This window comes from Lates calcarifer, unplaced genomic scaffold (genome assembly GCF_001640805.2).
Source record: "Lates calcarifer isolate ASB-BC8 unplaced genomic scaffold, TLL_Latcal_v3 _unitig_5449_quiver_691, whole genome shotgun sequence".
In the NCBI taxonomy this organism is placed as follows: Eukaryota; Metazoa; Chordata; class Actinopteri; family Centropomidae; genus Lates; species Lates calcarifer.
The window spans coordinates 66961-90795 of NW_026117528.1; the positions used below are offsets into that span (position 1 = coordinate 66961).

The window sequence follows — 23835 nt, forward strand, 5'->3', positions numbered from 1 at the left end:
CAGACCTGGAGAAGGATACAAAACACTCTTTGCTGCGTTGAAGGTTCCCAAGAGCATAGAGGCCTCCATGATTAAATAAAAAGTTTGGAACAACTAGAACTCTTCCTAATTTCTAAGCATATGAGGTAAGACAAAACAACAGTAAGCAGACAAACAAAGCAGGGGGGCCTTGGCTCCAGGCAGGCCTTCTATTGCTCTGAGCACCTGACATGAGATCCCAACATGACCTGGTGACAAGGTAAAAGGGGGAAGTTAGCGAGTTGCATCCTCAATCCTATACATTTTGACATACTAACAATAACCAATTTGGACTAAGACTATAAGCAGACATAACAAAACCTATGAAGACATTGAATCAAATCAATACAATACACAGAGTCAGAGTTTAATAGTCTTATCCTTAGCTGTGCTATGCTAAGATAAGCTCAGGTAAACTAGGCCCAGTTACATTACTAAGGCCACGGGAGGGGAAAAGAAGAGAAGGGAAAGAGAAAAGCAGACTTGGTGCTCTGATTAAAAAGCATAGGGGGAGGTGGGGGAGTCTCAGTAGTAATCTCTTCCTTCTGTTTCTCCACAGTCACAAGCCTCCAATGAGGAATCCTCACTGATGGATGAGAACAAAGCAGACCCCTCCCCTACTCAGGAATCATCAAATGAAGAGCAGAGATATCAGGTTTTCATCTTTGGAATCACAAAGTTTTTACAGCATCTCTTCCTGCTGCATCAATACTCAGTAAAAACATAGTGTGTTATCACTTCATATCATTGTTCCACCTTCTTCTGTCTTTCAGCTTCACTTAAACACAATGGACCAACAGCAACCGACTTCTATCCCAGAGGAACTGAGAGCGTTGTTTCCTCCTGACCTGTTAAAGGGTGAAGAACATGTTGTTCTTACAAATACACATCAGTGATGTGTAGCCATGATGAAGTTTAATCTTATAAACCACAGTCTGATGAACCATGTGTTCTCTCTACAGCTGCCTACAGTCTGGTTGAGGACTACAGGAGGATGGACCCATTCAACACAAATCTTCGTGAATTTTTCAATCTTTTGACAGAGTTCACCATCAAAAGTAAGTCCCTGGGACATGACAATGGTTGTTTCTCTCATCTTTTAATTTCCTTTCTCTCTTGATGATTTGATGAGTGAACAGGACAGTAACACAGTGAGAACAGATGCTCTCAGTCACAAACACTGGCTCCATAGATGAACATCCTCAGACAGTCTCATGAAACCAGATGAAAACCACAGATGAGATGAATCAACATCTCTGTGTTAGAGGTTGACAGTACAGAAGAAGAGTCTCACCTGTCCTTTCTGTCCCACACCTGGACTCTGCTATTTGCTACAGAGTTCATGCTGAGTTCAGATGTTCTGCTCTCGTCAGTGCTGTAAAAAACGATCATCATGTAAAGACAGGGTAAAGGTTGAACTGTTTATTGTCTCATTTTAGAAAAGGTTCATTGATGCTGATCACTGAAGTTAGACAATCAATGGAATTACTTTTGGTTGTTGACACTCCAGTCAATGTATCATAAAGTTACCAAAGATTTTGTATCAGTCAAACTTTGTTTGTGCAGCAGCTTTCATACAGGTTAGTTCAGTTCACAGTCGATGATGACACAGAACAAGTTTAGAGTCAAAGGATGATTCCAGTTATAAATCTGGTTTTGTTTTGGTAGTTTTTATCCATAATTTCCATTAACAATTATTCAGGAATCATTTCTAATACACTATATTGCCAAGAGTATTTGCTCATCTGCCTTCACGCACATATGAACTTGAGTGACATCCCATTCTTAATCCATAGGGTTTAATATGATGTTGGCCCACCCTTTGCAGCTATAATAGCTTCAACTCTTCTGGGAAGGCTTCCCACAAGGTTTAGTGTGTTTATGGGAATTTTTGACCATTCTTCCAGAAGTGCATTTGTGAGGTCAGACACTGATGTTGGACAAGAAGGCCTGTCTCGCAGTCTCCGCTCTAATTCATCCCAAAGGTGTTCTGTCGGGTTGAGGTCAGGACTCTGTGCAGGCCAGTCAAGTTCTTCTACACCAAACTCGATCATCCATGTCTTTATGGAACTTGCTTTGTACTGGACTTATTGTACAGGTGGCATCCTATCACGGTACCACACTGGAATTCACTGAGCTCTTGAGAGCAACCCATTCTTTCACAAATGTTTGTAGAAGCACTCTGCATACCTAGGTGCTTCATTTTATACACCTGTGGCCATTGAAGTGATTGGAACACTTGAATTCAATGATTTGGATGGGTGAGTGAATACTTTCAGCAATATAGTGTACATTTGTTAATAATAGTCAGACTAAACATCCAAGTTCATAGTAACACTTAAACACGATTGTACCTAACTTAGCATGACAAAACCAATCTTAACTCTGAGCAACTCTGGGGGAAAATAAACCTGACAGACGCAGTAAAGGTGAGAATGTTAACGTTTGAAATTTGAGACATCAGAGGCAGCTGGAAATGACCACAGGGCTCTCCACGGGAGGATGACCATGGACTGTGACTGAAAGCTGCTCTCAGAGCAGTCAGGCTGTTAGCTGCAGACACCAGTTAATCCTCACATCAAACATCAGAATATTAGACAGGGGAATAGTTACTGTCTGATCTTTGAGTCCAGCTCTAAACCTCTGAGAAATGCACTGTGGGACACAGTCAGCTCCTGATCCTGTCCTGATGAAAGACCTCACATCATTTGACTAATGCAGTTTAAATGTGAGCAGTAGTCAGGCTGGGACTGATGATGTTTCAGAGAACACGTGAACTGTAGGAACTTACATATACTTAACTCCAAATCCAAGATGATGGAAATCAACACTGTCGTCAGTATCTCTGGTGATTTTATTGCTTTTTATCCACATGCACGCACAGTTCTGTGGTGACAATTTAAATGTAAATCACTTTGTTCCAAACAGAGCTTTAAAGTGCTGCATGAATAAAACTGTAGATTAGTAGCAGATAAATTAGATTAAGCATTAAGAATTAAAGTAACTCAGATTCAGATTGAAGTAACAAGTGTAGCTGTAAGTAAAATAAAGAAACAGTGAGTGATGTTGATGATTTCTGCTGTTTCTCTCCAGTAAAGAAGAAAAAAGACTCCCACACTCGAACACCTGGTCGAGGTGAGTGTTGAATTCAGGTTAAACTGTGTGAATGTCTAAGAGTGTGTGTGTAAAGCATCAGTCTGAAATGTTCTGTGTTGTTGTTTATATCCACAGTGAAGGTGTTTTCACTTGTTACTGGTCAAACCTGTGGTGCTGATGTGACCATCCTGAAGAAAGTGAAGAACTGCAGAGGGATCACTGTGGAGGAGACCAATCACTGGGACCAATGTGACTGTCATCATCGTCTTCTGTCCAATAAGTGGTCGTCCTGGTTCAGATGTGCAGGACGCCATGAGCAGAGTTCAAGGTAATCAAAGACTTTTTTTTAATTTTTATTTTTGGTTCTTATTTTTTGTAGTATCTCAAATTAATTTAACCCTTTGGTAGTTAACTTTAAACATTGATTACAAATCAACAATCGTTACTACAGTTTTTAAATGTTTGATGACTGACCTGACTGATAAAAACTAAATGTGACATCCATCATTCTGATTTTCCAGACAATGTAAATATGAACAAGTTATTCTATTGAAACATATAATCATCAGTTATGAGTCATTTACAGACAAATAATAATCAAATAATCATTTTATCAGTGTCTTGGTGTCAGTCAGCAGTAGTTTTTGTCCCTTAATTATTCTTTTCAGTCATTTATTAAAACACAGTTCACCTCTCTGGGGTCAGTGTCTTCAGCTTGTCAGATTTTCTGTTTCTCTCTGGTTTATATCACAGACACTGCTGATCAGACAAAACAAGACATTTTATATACTATATACTGTACTGCTATTATTTATTATCCATATAATCACCAGATGAATCAAGGAAACTAATTGATATATTCATCCATATATCATTCATTTACAGTCACTTTATTGTGACTTTATTTGAACCTTAAAAACATACAACCCCAATTCCAAAAAAGTTGGGATGCTGTGAGATTCTACGTGTGAATCTTTTGAGGATATTAGGTGGTGGGATCTTTAAAGTTTGCCTCCATCAAATTGAAAATGAGCTAATATTTTATATATTATTTTATATATTTAATATATCATTGCATTCTGTTTTTATTTACATTTTACACAGAGTCCCAACTTTTTTGGAATTGGAGGTTGTACATCTGAAAATGACAGTTGCAAATAACCTGTTGATAAACTATTAGTTGTCCAATATAAAAAAAACTTTATACTGAAGGTCATTTCATAAAAGCTGCTTGTTTTAAATAAATAAAGAGGAAACAAATGAAGTGATTTGAAGATCAAACTTTCTCACTGAAGTCACATAAAATGATTGATGAATGAGTCTGAGGTAAAAATCATCAGGCAGCTGCTTCTACACACACAGGTGCAGATTTATTTTAGGATGATGCTCCTCTTTTCATTCAGTCCAGCTCTGAGCTGTATCTTATTTTCCATCTTCTTTCTGGTATCAACAGGTGACTCACCTGTCATCCTGGTCCTGATGCATCACACCCGAAAACCAGATCATGCAGCTGGAGCAACAAACTGGTTTGAGACCTACCCACAGGTTGTGTTGGACGTTGATGTTCTCTTCCACGACAGTGTACCAGGATTACTGCAGTGTGAGAGAAATGAAAATACAGTCCAACAGATACACAGAGAGTTAATGGAACGAGGAGGAAGCCAAGAGAGAGGAGATGGTGAGTTATCATGGCTGTTTCCACCGATGTGGTAATCAATTTTTTTTAACAGTTTTGGCAGAAGTGGAAAAGATGACAATTAAAGTATAAAGACTAAATGAAAAATAGATTTACAGCCTTATTGCTAATAGAATCTGAATCAGTCATTGTATTTGACCCCCTCCTCTTGGTAAATAGATTACTCACTGAAAATATAGTGGGGCAGTGGTTAGCTCTGTCACCTCACAGCAAGAAGGTTTGAACTCCGGTTCACCCAGAGCTTCTCTCCTGTTTGTTGGTTATCTGAGCTCTCAGCTGGTCTGAACAGGAGCTGCTGGACTCCTGTGTTCAGCTCTCTCATGTTTCTGATGGTTTCTGTCTCTGTGCTTCATAAATGCTGTCTTTGTGTTTCTTTTTTTTTGTGTTGGAACTATTTCTTGGTAAGAGTCTTAGTTAACACTCTGTTAGGCCCTCAGGTCGTCTCTGCACAGTTTGGTGCTGTTCAGTGACATCTAGTGGCCATAGGAATTATGACAGGATCAAAGCAGATGATGTAGAATAAAGAGCGACACAGACCATCAACATGTTGACATGTTGCTGTCATGGCTGCTGTGATCATCTCATCATGGTCTCTAGTTGTTCTGACTCTGAGGATCTCTGAGGTTTTGTATGACTCTGGTCTGAACTCTGTCCTGCTGCAGACTCAGTCTGGGACTGATCAGACACCTCTTCACAGAGAACATCTAGAATCAGATTCAGAATCAAACTTTATTGCCAAGTAAGTTTGCACATGCAAGGAATTTGTCTTGGTATATAAAATAAAATAAAAATAAACATAAAATAAATAAACAAGTAGCTAAATGTAACAAATGCCACAAGGATTACAGTAACGTAGGTATATACAATATACAACAATACGAACTGTAATTTAGTAGCATAGTTGGAATGAAATAAGTACAAGAACAAGAAGTAAAGTGATAAAGTGAAATGGCATATAAAGTGATAAGTGGCATTATGGCCTCAGGACACAGTGTCTCCACTGTCCCTCTCACGACCAGAGGTAGATGAATTAAACAGTCTGATGGCCACAGGAAGAAAGGACTTCCTCTGGTGTTCTGTGTTACACCGGGGGGGAATGAGTCTGTTGCTGAAGGTGCTTCTGTTCGACGTTATCACCTGGTGGAGAGGGTGAGCATTGTTGTCCAGGATACTTGCAGTTTACACAGCATCCTCCTCTCAGACACCACCAACAAAGAGTCCAGTTGGACCCCCAGGATGGAACCAGCCTTCCTGATGATCCTGCTGATCTTGTTGGCGTCTGCTGCCCTCAGCCTGCTGCCCCAGCACACAACACCAAAGAAGATGGCACTGGCTACCACCATCTGGTAGAACATCCTCAGCATGATGTTACATACGTTGAATGACCGGAGCCTCCTCAGGAAATAGAGTCGACTCTGGCCCTTCTTGTAAACAGCCTCGGAGTTCTTGGCCCAGTCCAGTTTGTTGTCCAGGTGTACTCCAAGGTATTTGTAATCTGAGACAACATCCACAGACACACCATTGATGGAAATGGGTATGGGGGCAGATTTCCTCCTACGGAAATCCACCATCAGCTCCTTTGTCTTGGTGATGTTGAGATGCAGATGGTTAGTTCCACACCACTCGAAGAAGGAGTCCACAACGCCCCTGTACTCCTCCTCATTCCCCTCACTGATGCAGCCAACAATTGCAGAGTCGTGTCAGTTGCAGACGGGAAGAAACTGTTCTTGTGGCGTGAGGTCTTGGTTTTGATGGACTGCAACCTCCTGCCAGAAGGGAGTGTCCTGAAGAGTTTGTGACCAGGATGGGAGGGATCGGCCATGATCTTTCCTGCCCACCTGGTCCTGGAGGTGTACAGGTCCTGGAGAAAAGGCAGGTTACAGCCGATCACCTTCTCAGCAGACCAGATGACACGCTGCAGTCTGCCTCCCCGTCCCTGACAGTAGCAGCAGTGTACCAGATGATGATGGAGGAGGTGAGGATGGACTCAATGATGGAAGTGTAGAAGTGCACCATCATTGTCCTTGGCAGGTTGAACTTCTTCGGCTGCCACAGGAAGTACATCCTCTGCTGGGCCTTCTTGATCAGAGAGCTGATGTTTAGCTCCCACTTGAGGTCCTGGGTGATGATGGTCCCCAGGAAACAGAAGGACTCCACAGTTCTGACTGAGGAGTCACACAGGATGATGGGGGAGGGTGAAGCTGTGTTCTTCCTGAAGTCTACAACTATCGAGCGTTGTTTTCACTGCACCACGTAACCAGCTGATCAATCTCCCTCCTGTAGGTGGACTCATCCCCGCCACAGATGAGCCCAATGAGGGTGGTGTCGTCAGCAAACTTCAGGAGTTTGACAGACTGGTGACTGGAGGGTTCATAAATTTAGCTTCTGATTATATGTTTTCTTTTCTTTCAGCAATTTACAAAATATCTTTTCAGAGACCTCAATGTGAATAAGATGTGTGATCCTCACTCATTTGTCCTGTGAGTGTGAAAGGGTAGGGTTTTTTTTCCCTCTTTTTACTTTATCTTTTTTGACTCCACAGTTACTGTAGAGTGACAGACTCAGTATAATCAGACAGTCCTGTCCTCTCAGACACTGAAAACCTCTGTTCACTGTCACAGAACTCATATTAGAAATTCATAGAGTGAAATCTGAAGTGATTCAGCAGACTGTAGGACTGAATCTTAAACTCACAGTGATGTTTCATTCTGTCTTTTCTTTTGCTTCTCACATCACTGAATCTGTGTTAAACAGACTGTTAAGATTTCTCAGGTTGTCTCTTTGATTTGAATTCGTTGTTGTATATTGTGGTTCCTGCTTTAAAAAGGTTGTGTCCTAAAATTCAGTACAAACACCTTCACTGTTGAGCTGCTCTTCAGTCTTTGTTAACTGATCTGTCTGAATGATCAATAAACTGATGCACTGGTATGACTGTGTCAGTTACTTTTTGCACAAACCAGCGTGATACCAGTTCACACAGGAGGAAGTTTTTTAAAGCATTTTTGAGGTCTGTTACACATCTGCCTGATCTCATTAAAAAACAACATCAATGTGTAACACAATCCAATGCAGACACATCAGGAAATGAGGAAATGTACTGTATAACTCTAGTTCTAGTTATGGTCACATTGTTTTTAGTGCGTGAATTATCTCTAAAACTGTAGATACAAACAATTTATTCCTGACATTTATTTATTATATCATTACTAACAGTTCATTGTAAAGGTTAAAAAGCTCATCAGTGTAAAACTAAATGAACATCCATCCACCTTCATCCTCTTCATCCAGTCGCCTTTACAGAGGAAACTCATTTCATCTGCTCTTTCATGATTTCCTTCTTTTGTTCACTACACAAAGTTTACAACCATGAGGACATCACTTTTCAAAAAGCCAGATTCAAAAACATTTCACTCACCATTTAACCTCTCCTCTGTTTTCATTGAGTATCTTAGTTTACTGATCAATGCAGCCCCAGGGGGGCACAAGCCAGTATCCTTCTTGTGCCGGTCTCAAGCCCGAATAAATGCAGAGGGTTGTGTCAGGAAGAGCATCCAATGTAACCTGTAATGTGTAATGTAACCTATGCCAAATGAAATATGCGAATCAATCCTATGGCTTCCATACTGGATCGGTCGAGCCCCGGGTTAACAACAACCACCATCGGTGCTGCTATCCATCTTGGTTTTTACTGATTGGTCAACAGGACATACAGAGGTCCATCAGAAGGCCAAGTTCCAATGAATGACTGGATTTCTGAAAGTGACAGCTCTAATGACCACAGCTGGAATGAAGATCGACTTACAGTCTAGAGCTTTGCCTTCCATCTCACCTTTCTCTGTACCGCCACCTTGAACAAGACCCTAAGATACTTTAACTCCTTCACTTGGGGCAGTAACTCACTCCTGACCTGTTCAGCAGCAATCCACTGTTTCCCAGGAGAGAACCAAGAGCTGCTGACCCTCACCTCAGCTGCAAACTGGGCCAGTGCTGATGGTCTGATGAAGCCAACAGAACTACAACATGTGCAACAAACAAAGAGACTCTGAGGTCCCAAACTGGACCCAGTCCTCTCCTGGCTGTACCTTCAAATCCTGTCCACCAAATCAGAAACAGGATCTGTGACAAGAGTCAACCCTGACAGAGACCAAGACCAACTGGAAACACCTTTGACCTCCTGCAGGGAATATGAACTCATCTCTCACTTGACAGAAGGACCTGATGGCCCACAGCCCTGGTACCACATACTCCTCCCATGACCCCTCCAGTCACCTTTACTGTTCCAAATAAAGCTTAACTAACTGAATAAACTCAGCTCCTCTTCAATGAAAACTGATCAGCAATTTGAAATCAGCATCAATAACAAAACATCTAGAATCCAGCTTCAGAAAACAGCATTAGTGATAATCTGTGAGGTTTGGTTTATTTCACACCTGGTCTCTGTCCTTTAAAGCTCAGTCAGGACTCACTGTTGTCTCAAGTTAAAGAGCCGAAACAAAAATCATCATCAATCAAACATCATCAAATTTTCACCATCGAGAACGCTGATAACCAAACCAGTTCCACTTTTGCCAAAACTTCTCTAAAATTATAGATATAGCTAGATGTAATAAAGTATATCTATGTGTGTGTGGAAATATATACAATACTGTTCAAAAGTTTTAGGCACTAAAGGTTTTAATTTTTATTAATCAAATCAAACCTCATGACAGTGCAGCAAACAGAAAAACCCAAATCAGATCAGTATTTCCTTTGATCCACCTTTTGCCTTTAAAACAGCTCCAGTTCTCCTCAGTACGCCTGTACTCAGGTACTTTGTTCCAGCATGTTGGAGTGAAAAAAGTTGCCTCAGTTCCTCTGTGGATTCAGGCTGTCTCGGTGTCTCTGTCTCTTCATGTCATCTCAGACTGACTCTGTGATGTTGAGATCAGGCTCTGTGGGGGTCAGACCATCTACTGCAGGACTCCTTGATCTTCTTGTCTCTGAGGACAGTTCTTTACGATGCACACACCACCCTGATGCTATTGATGAACGACAGGAGTAAAAACATCTCAAGTGCCTAAAACTGTTGCACAGCACTATGTGTGTGTGTGTCTATGTGTGTGTGTCTGTATGTATATACATACATACATCAATTAATTATATACCTATTTACAGTGGATGAGCGCAAATCTTCCATATTATCCCAGTGGTTACAAAAACTTCCTAATCTCCATCTAAGAGGGTGAGTTTACAAAGTTTTCCTTTTTCTTTCTTTCTTTCTTTCAGCCTTCCTTGCTATCTGTCTTTCTTTCTTTCTTTCTTTCTTTCTTTCTTTCTTTCTTTCTTTCTTCAGCTGATGCAGCTCATAACCATGTACCATGTGATAACATGTATCACCACAGTATAATATTTAATCATTTGTCATTTTGTTATTTCAGGTCTAAAAGCATCTTGAATCAGGAAGGAGTCTTCAGACCTGAGACCACTCAGATGGTTCCTGTAGACGAGCCCTCTCATCACTGAACAACAAGATGAAGTGACTGAAGCTCTGTGGACTAATCAGGGCTGAAGGTGGAGGCAGATCAACTCAGCTGTAAACTCTGTATTTCACTGTTTACGTGCTTCCTCCAAAACACCTGTCCAGCAGATTCTGTATTAGACACTGAAGACAGTCATCACATGTCATTAAAAGAAGCAAGAAGGTTCCAGGCTTTCCTGGGGTTTTTCTGTGTGAGTGTACATGTTTTCCATGTTCCTGTGTGGGTTCTCTCCAGGTCCCGCCCACCCCTGCGACCCTTAATGGATAAGTATAGATAATGGATGGATGGAGAGATGGTATGAATGTGTGCAGTGCATGCACAGGAAACAGAAGTAGGTTAGACTCAAGCAGGAGGGAGTGGATCTGTGGAGCCTTAATAAATATGTAATTTGCTCCATCTGGTCTAAGTCCCAAAGGTTTCAGATCCATACATTCAGTGCAGGAAGGTCTGCTTTCAACCATTTCTACATTTTAGTGCTGCTGCTCAATATACTGAAGAGGTGTTTGTGGGCTTTCCTGCCCCTACTCTTTTGTTCCTGTAATGCCACTGTACGGCCTCAGGGTATATCCTGCTTGAAAGCCTCTTTGAGGACTAAACTTAGGACACATCCAGAATATAGAAGTGTGATTGGCAGTCTGTATTCTGCAGCTCCTCCAGCATCAACTGGAATGTGCTCAGTCCATCTTACTTATCACTGTTATTACTGAGAGCAGAAGTGTATTTTACATTGTGTGTATTTTTCCTGTCACCTCTGTCTCATTTCCTCTGTGTGTAAATGACCTGACTGACTGTTACTGTGGATTATTTCCAGTTTATACAGACAGATGATAGACGTCAGTGAACACAGTCTCATTACAGCAGTGTGCAGATGATCAGTGTGGACAGTTTGAAGTGTAAAGTGTGTGCAGGTTCAGTCAACGTTTTGAGGTCTCTACAGGTCTGAGTGAACTGATCTGTGACCAGTGGAAACAAACTGTTGTCTTGTGTCTGTGTGGTTGTGTTGTTGGTGTTCAGAGCTCTGTGGCGCCTCCCACAGGACACGAGGTGGAACAGGCTGTTTGAGCTGTGGTGAGACTGTTTGAGACTGTAGGGAGCAGAGAAACAGCTGACCACACTCTGACCTTTAAACTACACTGACTGTTTCTGCTGCTGACAGCAGCTGGAGTTTCACTAACTTCAGCTGTGAGTCTGTTTCCTGGTTACACCTGGTTTGTTAGATTTAACTCTTTAATGTCTGAGCTGTTAATAAGATAAGATATGATGGTGTGATGACTGGTTGATGACAAGATGACTGAGCTGAACTCTACATTTTATTTCCCTTTTGGTCAGAACCATGATGAGTTAAACAATGATTTAAAAAGTTCATGTCATTAAGTTTTTCACAGCAGTTAAAAGATGATATGAAAAGATTTCATTAGTTCATATTAACTGACATAAACAGAATCTAATCAGAATGTAAAAATCAGATGAAATACATTATTTGACATGAGGTTAAAAACTGTATAAATGAAGTGATGAGTTTACTTTCAGATGGATGTATATTTCTCTGGTGTTGACATGAAGCAGCATCGACAGCACTGGTTAAAACATCAGTGTTTTCTATGTTTTTCTGATTCATTCAAAGGTTTTTCACCTGATGGTTAACACTGATTTAAAACTGATGAATCTGCTGAAGCTGAAGAAATGACGAGCTGTTTGGTGACTGAGTGAAATCCAGTTTAAAACTCTGGGTAGATGGAACAATCCTTTAAAGAGGTGAAGCTGAAGGTCACACAAGGTCACAGACAGAACTGAACATTATTGATTCATGGATCTTTATGTTCATTCATTTGCTGCTGCTGCTTCTCATCTGACATGTCTTTTAATTATCAGAAAAACTGGTGTGTTCTCACACAACTCAAAATGATCTTTTACTTTCTATTTGTGATCATCTGAGTTTAATCTTTGTTTCCCTGTGTCACGCACATGTGTATTTATCACGTATTATGTGTATTTTTTATGTGTATTTACTACAAAGCAAAACACTTTAAATTAACACCAGCACCAATTGCTAACACATCTTTAACCACTGCCACAGAGTAGTTCTCTCATAAAGATTTCTCTGTGTTTTTTACCTCAACCTCCACCATTAGACTTAACTGCCATTTCTTAATTACATGAGGCTGACAGGCTGACATCTCCACAGTGGAAATGTTTGAAGCAATGAAGTCTAGACACTGAAAGCTCCAGGTCTAAACTTCACTAAAAATCAGTGAAAAAATCTGGATAAGAAGACCGAACAAACCAGCCAACTCAGGGAGTTAAGAAAGATTTTACTTCATCTCAAAATGTAAGAATACATGGAAACATACACTGAGTACAAGATTTACATTCATGTATAATACATCATTTCTGATCTGAATTACATACGAGTAAGACAAAATTACCAATCACTCAATCCAAATAATCAATTTCCCTAACCAATCAATACTTCAGTTCAAGTCAATGCTGAGTAATAATCATTTAATATGCAAAACATGAGCAATGAAAAATATCTCATTATATGTCTATCCCCAAATCACAGATTCCATTATTCAGATCATCATTAATCGATTAAAGCAATAATCAAAAGAAGCACATTATCAAATTAAAAGCTTATAGATTACTAGTAATAATCTCTGAATCTATTAAAGTATCTATGAGTATATGTCAAGCAAAAAGAAAAGAGGCATTCTCAGACAAACAGTAATTGTTATTTTGAGTAATTAAAAGGAATGTTTGACTTGTTATCCTCTGTTTGGACCTGTGTACATGACTCTGAGCTCCCTCTCTCTGTGGTCCTCATCCAGACTGAGACACAAAGGTGACAGAGCCTTTACAGTCAGGTCTCCTGGACTTTGAAATGACCTGCCTGCCTATTATTGTAAAGCACTTTGTAACTGTGCTTGAAAAGGTGTTCATTAAATAAAATTTAGTATTATTTACTGATGATGCTAACCTAAAAAGAAATCCTGTTGTCTTCATGACATGGTTTTATTATCTGTTATCTAATATCTCTTGAATCTGGATGGTAATGTTTTCAGAGAGCCAAAATAAATAATCCTCTCAGTCAGCTGAATAGCCTTTAACATTTGTGAGCACTTCAGCAGGTCTTTACTGTGGGTTTGAATCAGTATTAAAATGGTTAAAAGTTTAGTACAGATATGTCCAGAACTGCTGAGGTTAACTGAGCCCTATTATCTGGTAATAGAGCACTGAGTGGTGTATTATCTTATACTGAATCCAGTACACACAGAAAAACAGAAAAACAGAAAAACCCACAACATAAAGATTAGTCAGTAATATTGATCTGTCTGTTTTTTAGCAGTGAGTCTCCATCGTTTGTATGTTTACATTTTCTTAATGAAGTCATCTCCAAAGTTAATAATGTATCTCAGTGCATCCAGGATCAGAGTGTCAATGTCATCATCTAGATCCTTTTCTTCATTGTAGTTCTTCACGGGAAAGATGCAGTTCATTGGAAATCCAACTGATGAGCTCATCTCTTCCATCTGAGGTTTAAAGAAACAATATTTCAGCTGTAAAATGACTCCACAGTGTTGATGTTTTCAATGTTAAATAAGGCTTTGTATCATAATTCAACCAAAGTTCTACACACAGTACAGGGTAATGCCATGGTCACATTTTTGGTTAGTTTCCAGTCTGAAGAGGTCGCATATACTATTGATGTGTCTGAGGTCAGACACCAGGCACAGGGCCAATAAGCAGTCGTAAGAGTAGTAATAGTATTAATAAAATTCCCACAAACTATTGCCTCACAGAATCTTTAGTGTGTCTGTGTATTTGACACAGATGGAAAAGTGGTGCAGTGGTTAGCACTGTTGCCTCACAACAAGAAGGTTCTCTCAGTGTGGAGTTTGCATGTTCTCCCTGTTTCTGTGAGGGCCAGCTGTGGCTCAGGAGGTAGAGCGGTCGCCCACTAATCAGAAGGTCAGCGGTTCGATCCTTGGCAAGACACTGAACCCAATGTTGCCTTCAGTGTATTATCAGTGTGTGTGTTAGAGAGCTTCATGCACAGCAAGTGCTGTAAGAATGGGTGAATGTGACGCGTAGTATAAAAGCGCTATAGTTAAGTTATAGCTATATAAGTACAAGTCCATTTACCATTACCATTCTCCAGCTTCCTCCCACAGTCCAAACACATGCAGGTTAACTGGTGACTATGAGTTGAATCACATTCCAATTAAAGTTACACACCTGTTCAAACAGGTGTTTTAAAGATGCTGACAGAAACTCACCTTTCTCTTTATGTATTTGCTGTGGTAGACGTTCTTCAGATTGCTCTCAGTCACATCACAGGCCTCGTCAATGTGGGTGAGGATACACACTTGAGGAATCCCTGTCAGTACAAGAAGCTGCTCATTATGTAAAGCCCTCTGATCAGGTGATGCGGTATTGATCATAAATTCACAATGAACTAAACCAGTGATCATCAACTGGCAGCCAGCAGACCACACCTGGCCTGCAGAATATTCATTATATTATATTATATCTGTTCCTGTATTCAGAATATTCCTCTCTCTCTGTCTCTCTCTCATCCTGAGGAGGCGAAGACAGACAAGCTGAATAGTCTGACCACTGTGATTAGTTATCCAGTGAATTTATTTTGAATATTTCCAGGCTTCAGTCAGTGCTGTTGTGGCAGCAGAATAGCAGCATCAAAACCAACTAAAGTTCATTCACTTGGCCAAGGTCTAAAAGCATTTTTGAGAGAAGTCTGCTCACACATGAAAGTGAAAATATTGAACAATAATAGGTTAATTTGGCCAAAATAAATGAGGTCTGGCCTTTGGACAAATGTAATTGATGACCTCTGAACTGAATATTCTGAAGGGCTTGCAGAAAGGGAGTTCTGAAGCTCTGAAGCTCTGAAGCTCTGAAGCGCTGAAGCGCTACTGTACTTCCACAGATCTGGATTATTATCTGGATGTTAACTGTTTCACTCATATATCTCAACACCATAAACATAAAAATCTGAACGTTATTTCCTGAAAAACAGACAAAAATCATCATCATCTTAAAGAAAATAATAATAAAAACAATTCCTAGTTCCACCCCTTCGAGTAGTTCATGTAATGAGTTTGTCCCTGGACCGTGCACCTTGTTTGGAACAAACTGGTTCAGTGGTTTTTGCATTATCCTGCTGACAAATAAATAAACAAACAGACACAAGTGAAAACAGAACCTCCACTGTGGCTGTAATTATGCAGCAGAAAGGACAATTTAACTTTTTCTAAACTGCTAGTTCATGTTTGAGGGATCTCAAAGCTTGTTTTAGGATTATTACTGTCTCATAACAATATCTTATATTCAAATTTTGTTCTGCTGCCACGGTACCTAAGGCTGCATGCCAAAGCATCTAGGATCACTTTTTGTTCTGGACTGTAGATCTAAATATATGGTCCAAACACCTCTAAGACCCTAACATGCTCAACTAACACTGTCATTTTCTTTACTTTATCTCCTGCTCTCTATCTGATTGAACTTGTTTAGATCTTACTTAATGGTCTCCTGTACAGCACTGATGCTGCAGTGTTGTCCCTCACTTGTAATTCACCTTCCCTGTAAATCACAGACTGTGGCATTCAAACCATGATTGATTGGTATTAAAGGACTCAAAGGGCTCATTCCTCACATCATTACACCACTAGCAGCAGCCTGGGCTGTTGACACAAGGCAGGTTGGCTCCTTGGATTCATGATGCTGAAGTCAAATTCTGACTCTACCATCTGCTGCCTCAGTTTGTAGAATAAGGACCTTGTCAGCCTCTGATATTAGCTCTTACCCAGGTCGGTACCCAGAACGGATTCTTTAATTTCTGGTGCATTTGCAGAGATGACACAAAGTAGAATGTGACATCTGTCGTTTGCAGAGGGGTTTTTGTTGTAGCCTGCACATCCATTTAACAATGGAGACGCAGGACTGAACTGGAAAACAATGAAAAGACAGAGTTGTCATTTAAATGTAAATAACATTTTTGGTGTTTTAGGCAGTCTGAACATGCACAAGAAAATGGAAATGATCATATAAGTTACTACTCCTGTCTGAAAACTCCTCTGGCTGCCTCATCAGAGATTTGAACATGTAGGAGCCTGTAACAGTCTGTTCATCTCTCTGTTATAGATGTGTCCTCTCTGCATAAGAAACACTCAGAGTCAGCTCTGCTTTAAAATACAGTGGCTGCACTGGTAGCAGTTTCCTTGTGTCAAAAGTACTGAAGTTGAAGGCAACTGGACTTCTTTTAGGTTTCTTGAAGATGTTTCACCTCTCATCCAAAAGGCTTCTTCAGTTCTGAAAACTGGTCTGGGAGTTCCAGGTATTTGACCTCTGGGGTTAGTGATGGGCATCATCGACCCACCCAGTCATTATGAGTCGTTAGGGTCACATGAGCCCAGGTGTGACTCGTTAGTGGGTTGTTGCCCCACCCTGACATCATGTGAGTCGTTAGGGTCACACGTCTCAAGGTGTGAACGGGATGTTAACTCTCCTGGGTGAGGATCTCAGGACGGCATTGTAGGTGGCTGCAAGTTGGTGTCATAAGCCACCACCTCTGTTTAAAGTTGGACGTTCCAGATGGACATAGACAGCCTCTTTCACTCCTCTCAAACCATTGTGGTATATTTGATTGTGATGATGTGAAGATGACGAAGAGATCTCTGCTGACACTGTCTTTGTTGTATATAAAAGTTTATTACAAAGAAGTTTAGCATCAAGACAAGTACTGCGGTAGCCTGTGAGAGGATCCGAGCCAATATTGATCTCTCTCCCTAACACCTCTAGACATCAGTATATAAAGGGTAATTGTTTACATGTTTACAATATAGCGAAACATCCTGACCTCATTCAATGACCTCTTATTCCAAAAAACAAAGAGGAGGGGAGAAAAAGCCCCTCTCCCTTACACTTACATCTTTATGTATACAACCATTAACTTAAACATGACCCCAACAAATAGAAATCATGTGAAGCTTTGGACTTTCCCAGAGGATAAAAATATATATGAACTTCCAGACACTACACCATCTGTCTTCCCTGTCCAAAGGGTGTCCATTCTCCTTCAGGTGTAAATGAACTGAGTCTTGTCTTGATTAGCTGGCTTTCCTGTGTTGTACCATGTGCTTACAGAGTGGTTGTTTGGTTTCACCTATGTACAGGTCTGAGCGTTTCTCCCTGCATTGAACAGTGTACACAAGGTTGCTCAACTTGTCCTTGGGATGAACCAGTCTCTGCCTAAGGGTGTTTCCAGGTCTGAAGTGCACCGGGATGTTATGTTTGGAGAAACAGACAGTCCTGCCACATAAGGGATGGTAATGTTGCTATGTCTCCTCCCCTGTTCCTCACCAGTAGATGTCTGTGGCTCTTTTCTACATCTTTTTGTTGACTTGATGAAGGTCCAGTCAGGGTAACCACATGTCTTAAGTGCTGCCTTTAGGTGTCTGTCTTCTTTTTCCTTTCCATCTGTTTTGGAAGGAATGTTCTGAGCCTGATGGTGTAGAGTCCTGATCACACCAAGTTTATGTTCCAGGGGGTGGTGGGAGTCAAACAGTAGGTATCGGTCTGTGTTTGTGGGTTTCCAGTAGACTTTAATGTTGAGGCTACCATCATCCTCAATGAGCACAGAAAAGGTAACCTACAGTCCTTGGTGTCCTCCCTGGTGGACTTGATGTGTTTGTTCACCGAGGTGATATGTCCAGTGAAGACCTCCACTTCTTGGGTATTGATTTTGACCCAGGTGTCATGATAGGTGAAAGTGCTCAAACTCGGTGTTATCAGGAGGGTCTCAGGGCCTGTTGGAGCCACAACCTAAGAACCTGCCGGTGGAAACCAGCGGTGAAGGAAGCCATCAGGCTGGAGAAGTACGCCTTTTGGGCTTGGTTGGCCCAGGGGTCTTCTGAAGCAGCAGGCAGGTACCAGGAGACCAGTAGGGCTGCAGCATCAGTGGTTGCAGAGGCAAAAACTTGGAGTTCAGGGAAGCTATGGAGAAGGACTTTCAGTTGGTCTCTCCTCAGCCAAGGTGAGGAGAGTGTCTGAGATTCGCTGGGGTGGTTTACAGCCAAGTGTGTAGTGATTGTGATGAGGGTCATCGCCTCCAAGTCTGAGACCATGAGAATGGTGGATTGCTTCCTCCAGGTGGGGGGAGAATTACAGATTCAGGCATCTGATTAGGATGCCTTCTTCATTGGAGGCATTCTTTTGGAGGTCTTCCAGGTGTTTTACTGGGAGGGGGTTCCAGTGTAGACCAAGAACTCGCTGGGGGGATTATATATCTCATCTGGGCTGGGAGTGCCTTGGAATCCCCCAGGAGGAGCTGCACAATGTTGGTAGGGAGAGGGACATCTGGAATGCCATGCTTAGTCTGTTGCCACTGTGACCTGACCCAGTATACGCAGAAGAAAATGGATGGGTCGATGGACAAAAATAATAACTCTGAATGAACTCCATTGAATCTGTTCTGTCTTTTTGCATTGTGACATGGTTTGAGAACCTGAATCTGGCCAATGAGATGAGATGAGATAATCCTTTATTAGTCCCACAATGGGGAAATTTACATTGTTGCTGCAGCATAAGTGATTGAAAATATAGAAAGAGACATAAATACAAGTAAAAGACAAGATCAAAACAAGATAATGCAATAAAAAATATACACAAGAATAGTATAAACATGACAATATAATAAAAACTATTAACAGAAGAGCAATATTCACTTTATACATAGAGACAGAAAATGAACTAAGTACAGATATTGCACATTTTGAAATGGTATTGCACACAATGAATGACTGGCTTAGTCAGGGTTTTTTTGAGTGGCCAGTAAAATTACAGGGGTAAATCAAGCTTAGCTTTTTGATCCTTAAGATCAGCAGATTGTAAGGAAGGCCCATGCTATACTGAACTGTACTGACCATCCCCAATGGGATTTTTTCATTGGGTTTTGGATTATTCCAGAAAATAAACTGTGAGCAACTAAAGTTCCTGATACTTCCAGGTTTAGTTGATCAGATCATCTTCACAGATGAACACAACTGTTCTGATGTTTGAAGCCTAAATCCAATCTCCAGAAGTAAGAAGCTAATGTTAGGCTATAAACCAACTACACCACGGTCACATGACGTCAACGTCTCCACCACTAAGCTTCCAACTGGTCATTTCATTTAGCTCTGAGCTCTTCTCCAAAAGCCTTTCTTCTTAGTTAGTGAGAGTTTGAAAGAGCGTGAGTAGAAACACAACGAGGCTGTAAAGGTGGACTGGTGAGTAGATGGGTTTTCATGTTAACGTCCCCGACAACCTCTGTAGTCTCATTTAGACACTCGTTAGCAACCGCCTTTTTTAAGACACATAAAAGCTTCAAACATCAGGAGTGGGGGATTTACTGACCAATTTTATGTCCGAGAATCAAACCTGAAAATGCCTTGAGCTTGTGTTAAAACCACAGACCTTATTTCAGACTTTTAACCAGAAACACTTTGGGATGACGGAACAGAAAGTGCTAACATGCTAACTTACTTCCTGGTTTTAGGACACATTCCTGCACCACTCTATTCTAGTGCCAGGGTAGAAACACAGATATTTTTTCAGCAAACCCACAGAAGGTGTAGCTAGTGGACTATGAGGCAGTATTTCCTGAATTTGAATAGAAGTGCATTAGACTGTAATCGCTCACCCTAACTCCACGCAAACACTGAAAACACAATCAACATGAAAATGTCCCAGTAGTAGTGTGTGCTCACACTGTAACTGAAACAACTTAACCAGTTGATGGCTCACTGCAGGAAATTTTCTTTTTGAGATACTTTCTGGAAAAACAAGACAATAAACTTGCTAGCTCTGAAAATACAACAAAGCAAAAAGAATGTGAGTTTTACCTGTTGACTGTCCATCACATGTCCCATCATGGCCAGTTTGATGTCCTCAGTCTGGACACCTCTGTTGGGCCCATCCTCCAGGCCCATGATGTCATTGAACACCAGAGGGTAAAAGCCATCTTCTCGTTCAATTTCATGAGTTTCATACTGAATAAAAAAGAAAAAAAAAATATGGAGACACAAGCAGTTGATAATGTTAGGTTTTCATCTTTAGACTGAGGGGAATAGATGACTGAGAATCTTAACATGAAAGTGTGAACCAAGATTTTCACTGCAAAAATTTAAAATGATGTATTATTTTTACTGGTTTCATCAATACAGTAAAAAGTTTTCATACTTTGGTGGTGAAACTGATTTCAGAGGTGGCTGCACTGACTGCAGCTGGAATGGCCATTCTGCCTCGTAGGATGCTACTGACAGAGTTGATGAAGCTGGACTTTCCAGATCCAACTGGACCATAAAGCAGAACTCTGAGATGGCTGACACCCTCTTTTTTAGGCTGGTAATCCTGCACATATTCCAGACCTGTCTGTTTGTCTCTGTTAAAAAAGAGTTTTAAGAAAAGCAAAACATTTTCTCATTTGTCACAGGTTAAATCAAGATGCAACAGCAGAATACAGTTATTCTTTTTAAATTTCTTCTTGAAGCTCCACAGACAGACTTGGTTTGGCCCCATTTCCATAGTTACTATCGTTAATTTATGTTATGGGTGCTTTTAGTTGTATTTTTGTTAGATTTATTAGAAGTTTTTTGCTTTTTATTTGTTTGATCACTGACTAGACTAGCTCCGGAGTTGGAGTCCTCTTTTTGTTATCTAGTTGTTTTAGTTATTTCTTTGAGTTGAGTAGCACCTGTTGGGCCTTTGTTATCTTTTTGTTGCTTCACTTTTGTATTTTGGGTATGTTTCTGATGGAAGTGGAGTGAAGACAACATGAAGTTAAAGAAAGACTCTACTTTAGTCATTTCCAGAAACAAACACCTAACAAAGTATTCATACTGTTGACCCTCTGCTCACTGTGATCTGTGTGAATACGGGGTGGCAGTCTCCTATTCACCAACAAGACAGTGAAATAACATTATGGGCCACAAACCCAGGGCAAAGTTAGTATCACGCCTTCTTAAGTCCTATAATATGTCTTCATTTATGTCCAAGAGATGGCCATGATGCACGGCAGAGTTATACAACCTATCTTTTTATTTTTTGTGTGAGATGGTCTGGGATGTATTTGACCCATATCTTCTGTAGTCTAAGCACTAATGTGTCCTGATGTGTCTCCAGCAAAGAACCTTAGTTAGATGTAGGCAGTAATGAAATCTGAACATATGTTGGACACCTGAGACGTGTGATAGACAAAGGTTCAAACAGTGACATGTCTCCACTGTCCACTGTACAGATCAGCCAAGATGTATCTTAAAGCCAGCTGTAAAAAGGGTGTTTGACTTAATTAGTAAAATTAAGATTAAATATTTAGCAGTGGATAAGTCTTCACCAGGTGCTTTAAGATATAGACGGTAAAGGTATAACTCACCACAGGAATCTCACACTGGAATTTACATTTACTCACCCCCAAGATATTTCCCTCCATGGCTCTGTAAAAACTGACAGTGAAATAAGCAACATTGTTTATCAAATAATTTGCATGTAAGCATGGTCTTTCTGCATAGGAAATGATCTGACTGGTCTCAAGGAAACTGTTTTGGTTTCATGTCATTATATTCTTACTGGGAGAAGTTGGAGGAAGTGCAGGTCCTGGAAAGTTTGAAGACATGAGGTGAATTAATGTTTTCACTATATGACAGTGCTACCAACTAAATGCTGATGTTATTTGAGAATATGTTCAATGGTGGAAAAGTGAAAATATGGAATAATATACTTATGAAGTATTTCAGAGTTGGCTTTTCATGATCACACTCAGACGAATATTCAGTCAAACTAAAATATTAAACTAAGTGATGTTTTAGTTATTAAACATCAGTTCAGCACATTTAATAAATGCTTATATTACATAAACCAGACCATGTCTAGACCATTGGCAACCACAGACACCACGGAGGCAGAGGACATTCTTGTTCCTGTTTTTAAAGTCACATTGAATTGTGGGCTCATTGTGGCACTGACATTTTGCAGCTCTCAGCATCACTTGTAGAACCCCCCCCCCCCCCCCCCCCCGCATCTTAACTATTTTAACTTCCAACTGTGTTCTGCAGTTGATAACATACCTGAAGATGGAGTAGTGCCAGATGAGGACTCTTCATTTTGTGATCCTAAAAATAGAAAGGAAGGTATATGGTGAACATTATAGAGATGAAGAATATCTTTGAATCATGTTCAAAGAAACTATTTGTTTATTATAAGAGTTCTTTGAAATTAAATATTTTGGTAGAAGAGTCGGTCATTGTCGGTCATAGATTCAGAATGACTTAAACAGCTTTCATTTGCAGCAGATTTGTTTTTTTATTTTAATCTCATCTGAGGAGATTGATTTTCATCCCAGACACAGTGATGCAATAGTAACAAAGTAAATTTAATCAAGTACTGAACACCAGTGTAAATCTTAGGTCTTTGCACTGTATGTTCCACAAGATTTTCTATTTCATGTAAAACTCCAATTTCCTTAGTGAATATTGGACTTTTAAGATAAAGATTAATTGGAGACTTTAGTGTGTCCAATTAAATATACACACACATGTATGTGTTTTAGGCTCTGCTGTTTTTTATATTTTAAAACTCTGTTATTATTATTTCTCTGCCACTATCGCAGGTCTCACTTGTAAATGAGATCCTGATCTCAATGTTACTTTCTGATTAAATTAAGTATATTTCTTATCTATTGTTATCTATTAGACTTTGCAATCAAAAATGTTTTTAACATTGGATGCATTGTTGTAGACCAAACAAGTGAACAGGATACAATGAAGTTAAAATTAGCTGGAGCAATGTTTTATATGAAATAGGCCACACCCACAAAGGTCTGGTGACTAATTACAAGGAAGCTACAGGGCGTGTCAAAGAACATATCAGTAACCTTTTTCAGGTTTATTAAAATGTGTTGCAGATCTGCTGAAAGGATCAAATCTACGATTGCGGGTAGAAAAAAAATGACATTGATGCAAATCTGTTGATGTGGAAATTGTCCTTTATGGTTAGATTCATGTTGTCTACACATTTTTTACAGCTCATGATGCTAAAGTGATAGGTGTGTCCAGAAGTAATCATTTAGACTAAAAACAGAATGTGCTTGAACTAAAGACATAACCTGAAGGAAACTAAATCATTTTATCATACAAACACATTAACAGCTTCACTTCAGTGATTTTCACAAAAAATGAGACATCCTTACCTATATGACGCAGGAAATCCAACAGACCCATTTCTGTAACGTTGGCCTCGAAGTGGAACACTAAGAGATGTGTTTGATGAGGTGTTTGTTAAAGTATCCTTCCTTTTTCATGTTTTGATTGAACCATGTGACTTCTTGAAATCCAGAGGTTTCTTTCAAACCATTTGGGCGTATACAGTTACGTAGATCATGCATAGCATCATATGACAAAGTTCCGCTTAATGCCCACAACTAGTCTACACACGCAAGTTACAGAACCCATC

At 40.2% G+C, this 23835-nt stretch overlaps 2 protein-coding genes across 6 annotated transcripts in view; one reads left to right on the forward strand and one right to left on the reverse strand.

Moving 5' to 3' along the window:
* LOC127140919 (uncharacterized) overlaps positions 1 to 23835 on the forward strand; it is a 67895-nt gene that overhangs the window by 23108 nt on the left and 20952 nt on the right. The window contains exons 5-12 of one of the 5 annotated variants that reach the window (XM_051068910.1): positions 578 to 673; positions 792 to 876; positions 981 to 1076; positions 3112 to 3153; positions 3250 to 3442; positions 4568 to 4792; positions 9965 to 10031; positions 10228 to 10492. In XM_051068910.1, the coding sequence (XP_050924867.1) occupies positions 578 to 673; positions 792 to 876; positions 981 to 1076; positions 3112 to 3153; positions 3250 to 3442; positions 4568 to 4571 (516 nt within the window). In that variant the 3' untranslated portion in view covers positions 4572 to 4792; positions 9965 to 10031; positions 10228 to 10492. Of the gene's footprint in view, positions 1 to 577; positions 674 to 791; positions 877 to 980; positions 1077 to 3111; positions 3154 to 3249; positions 3443 to 4567; positions 4793 to 7093; positions 7739 to 9964; positions 10032 to 10227; positions 10493 to 23835 lie in introns of those variants that run through there. The other 4 variants (XM_051068912.1, XM_051068911.1, XM_051068913.1 and 1 more) reach the window with 4 other exon arrangements.
* On the reverse strand, positions 12622 to 23727 carry LOC108874533 (interferon-induced protein 44). The gene is made up of 9 exons (XM_018663037.2): positions 23573 to 23727; positions 22452 to 22496; positions 21955 to 21981; positions 21797 to 21830; positions 20569 to 20770; positions 20232 to 20378; positions 16154 to 16295; positions 14607 to 14707; positions 12622 to 13859 (listed from the first exon to the last, which is right to left on the reverse strand). Exons 1-9 carry the CDS (start codon positions 23601 to 23603, stop codon positions 13698 to 13700), a joined length of 891 nt encoding a protein of 296 aa, XP_018518553.1. The 5' UTR covers positions 23604 to 23727; the 3' UTR covers positions 12622 to 13697.

What these genes read in the sequence shown, in the direction of transcription:
- LOC108874533 (XM_018663037.2), bottom strand. Translation starts at nt 23,603, where the DNA reads ATGGGTCTGTTGGATTTCCTGCGTCATATAG. An exon ending in TGGAGGGAAATATCTTGGGG is followed by an intron (nt 20,771 to 21,796) that starts GTGAGTAAATGT and finishes CTTTTTTAACAG; the next exon opens with AGACAAACAGACAGGTCTGG. An exon ending in CGTTCTGGGTACCGACCTGG is followed by an intron (nt 14,708 to 16,153) that starts GTAAGAGCTAAT and finishes TTGTACTGACAG; the next exon opens with GGATTCCTCAAGTGTGTATC.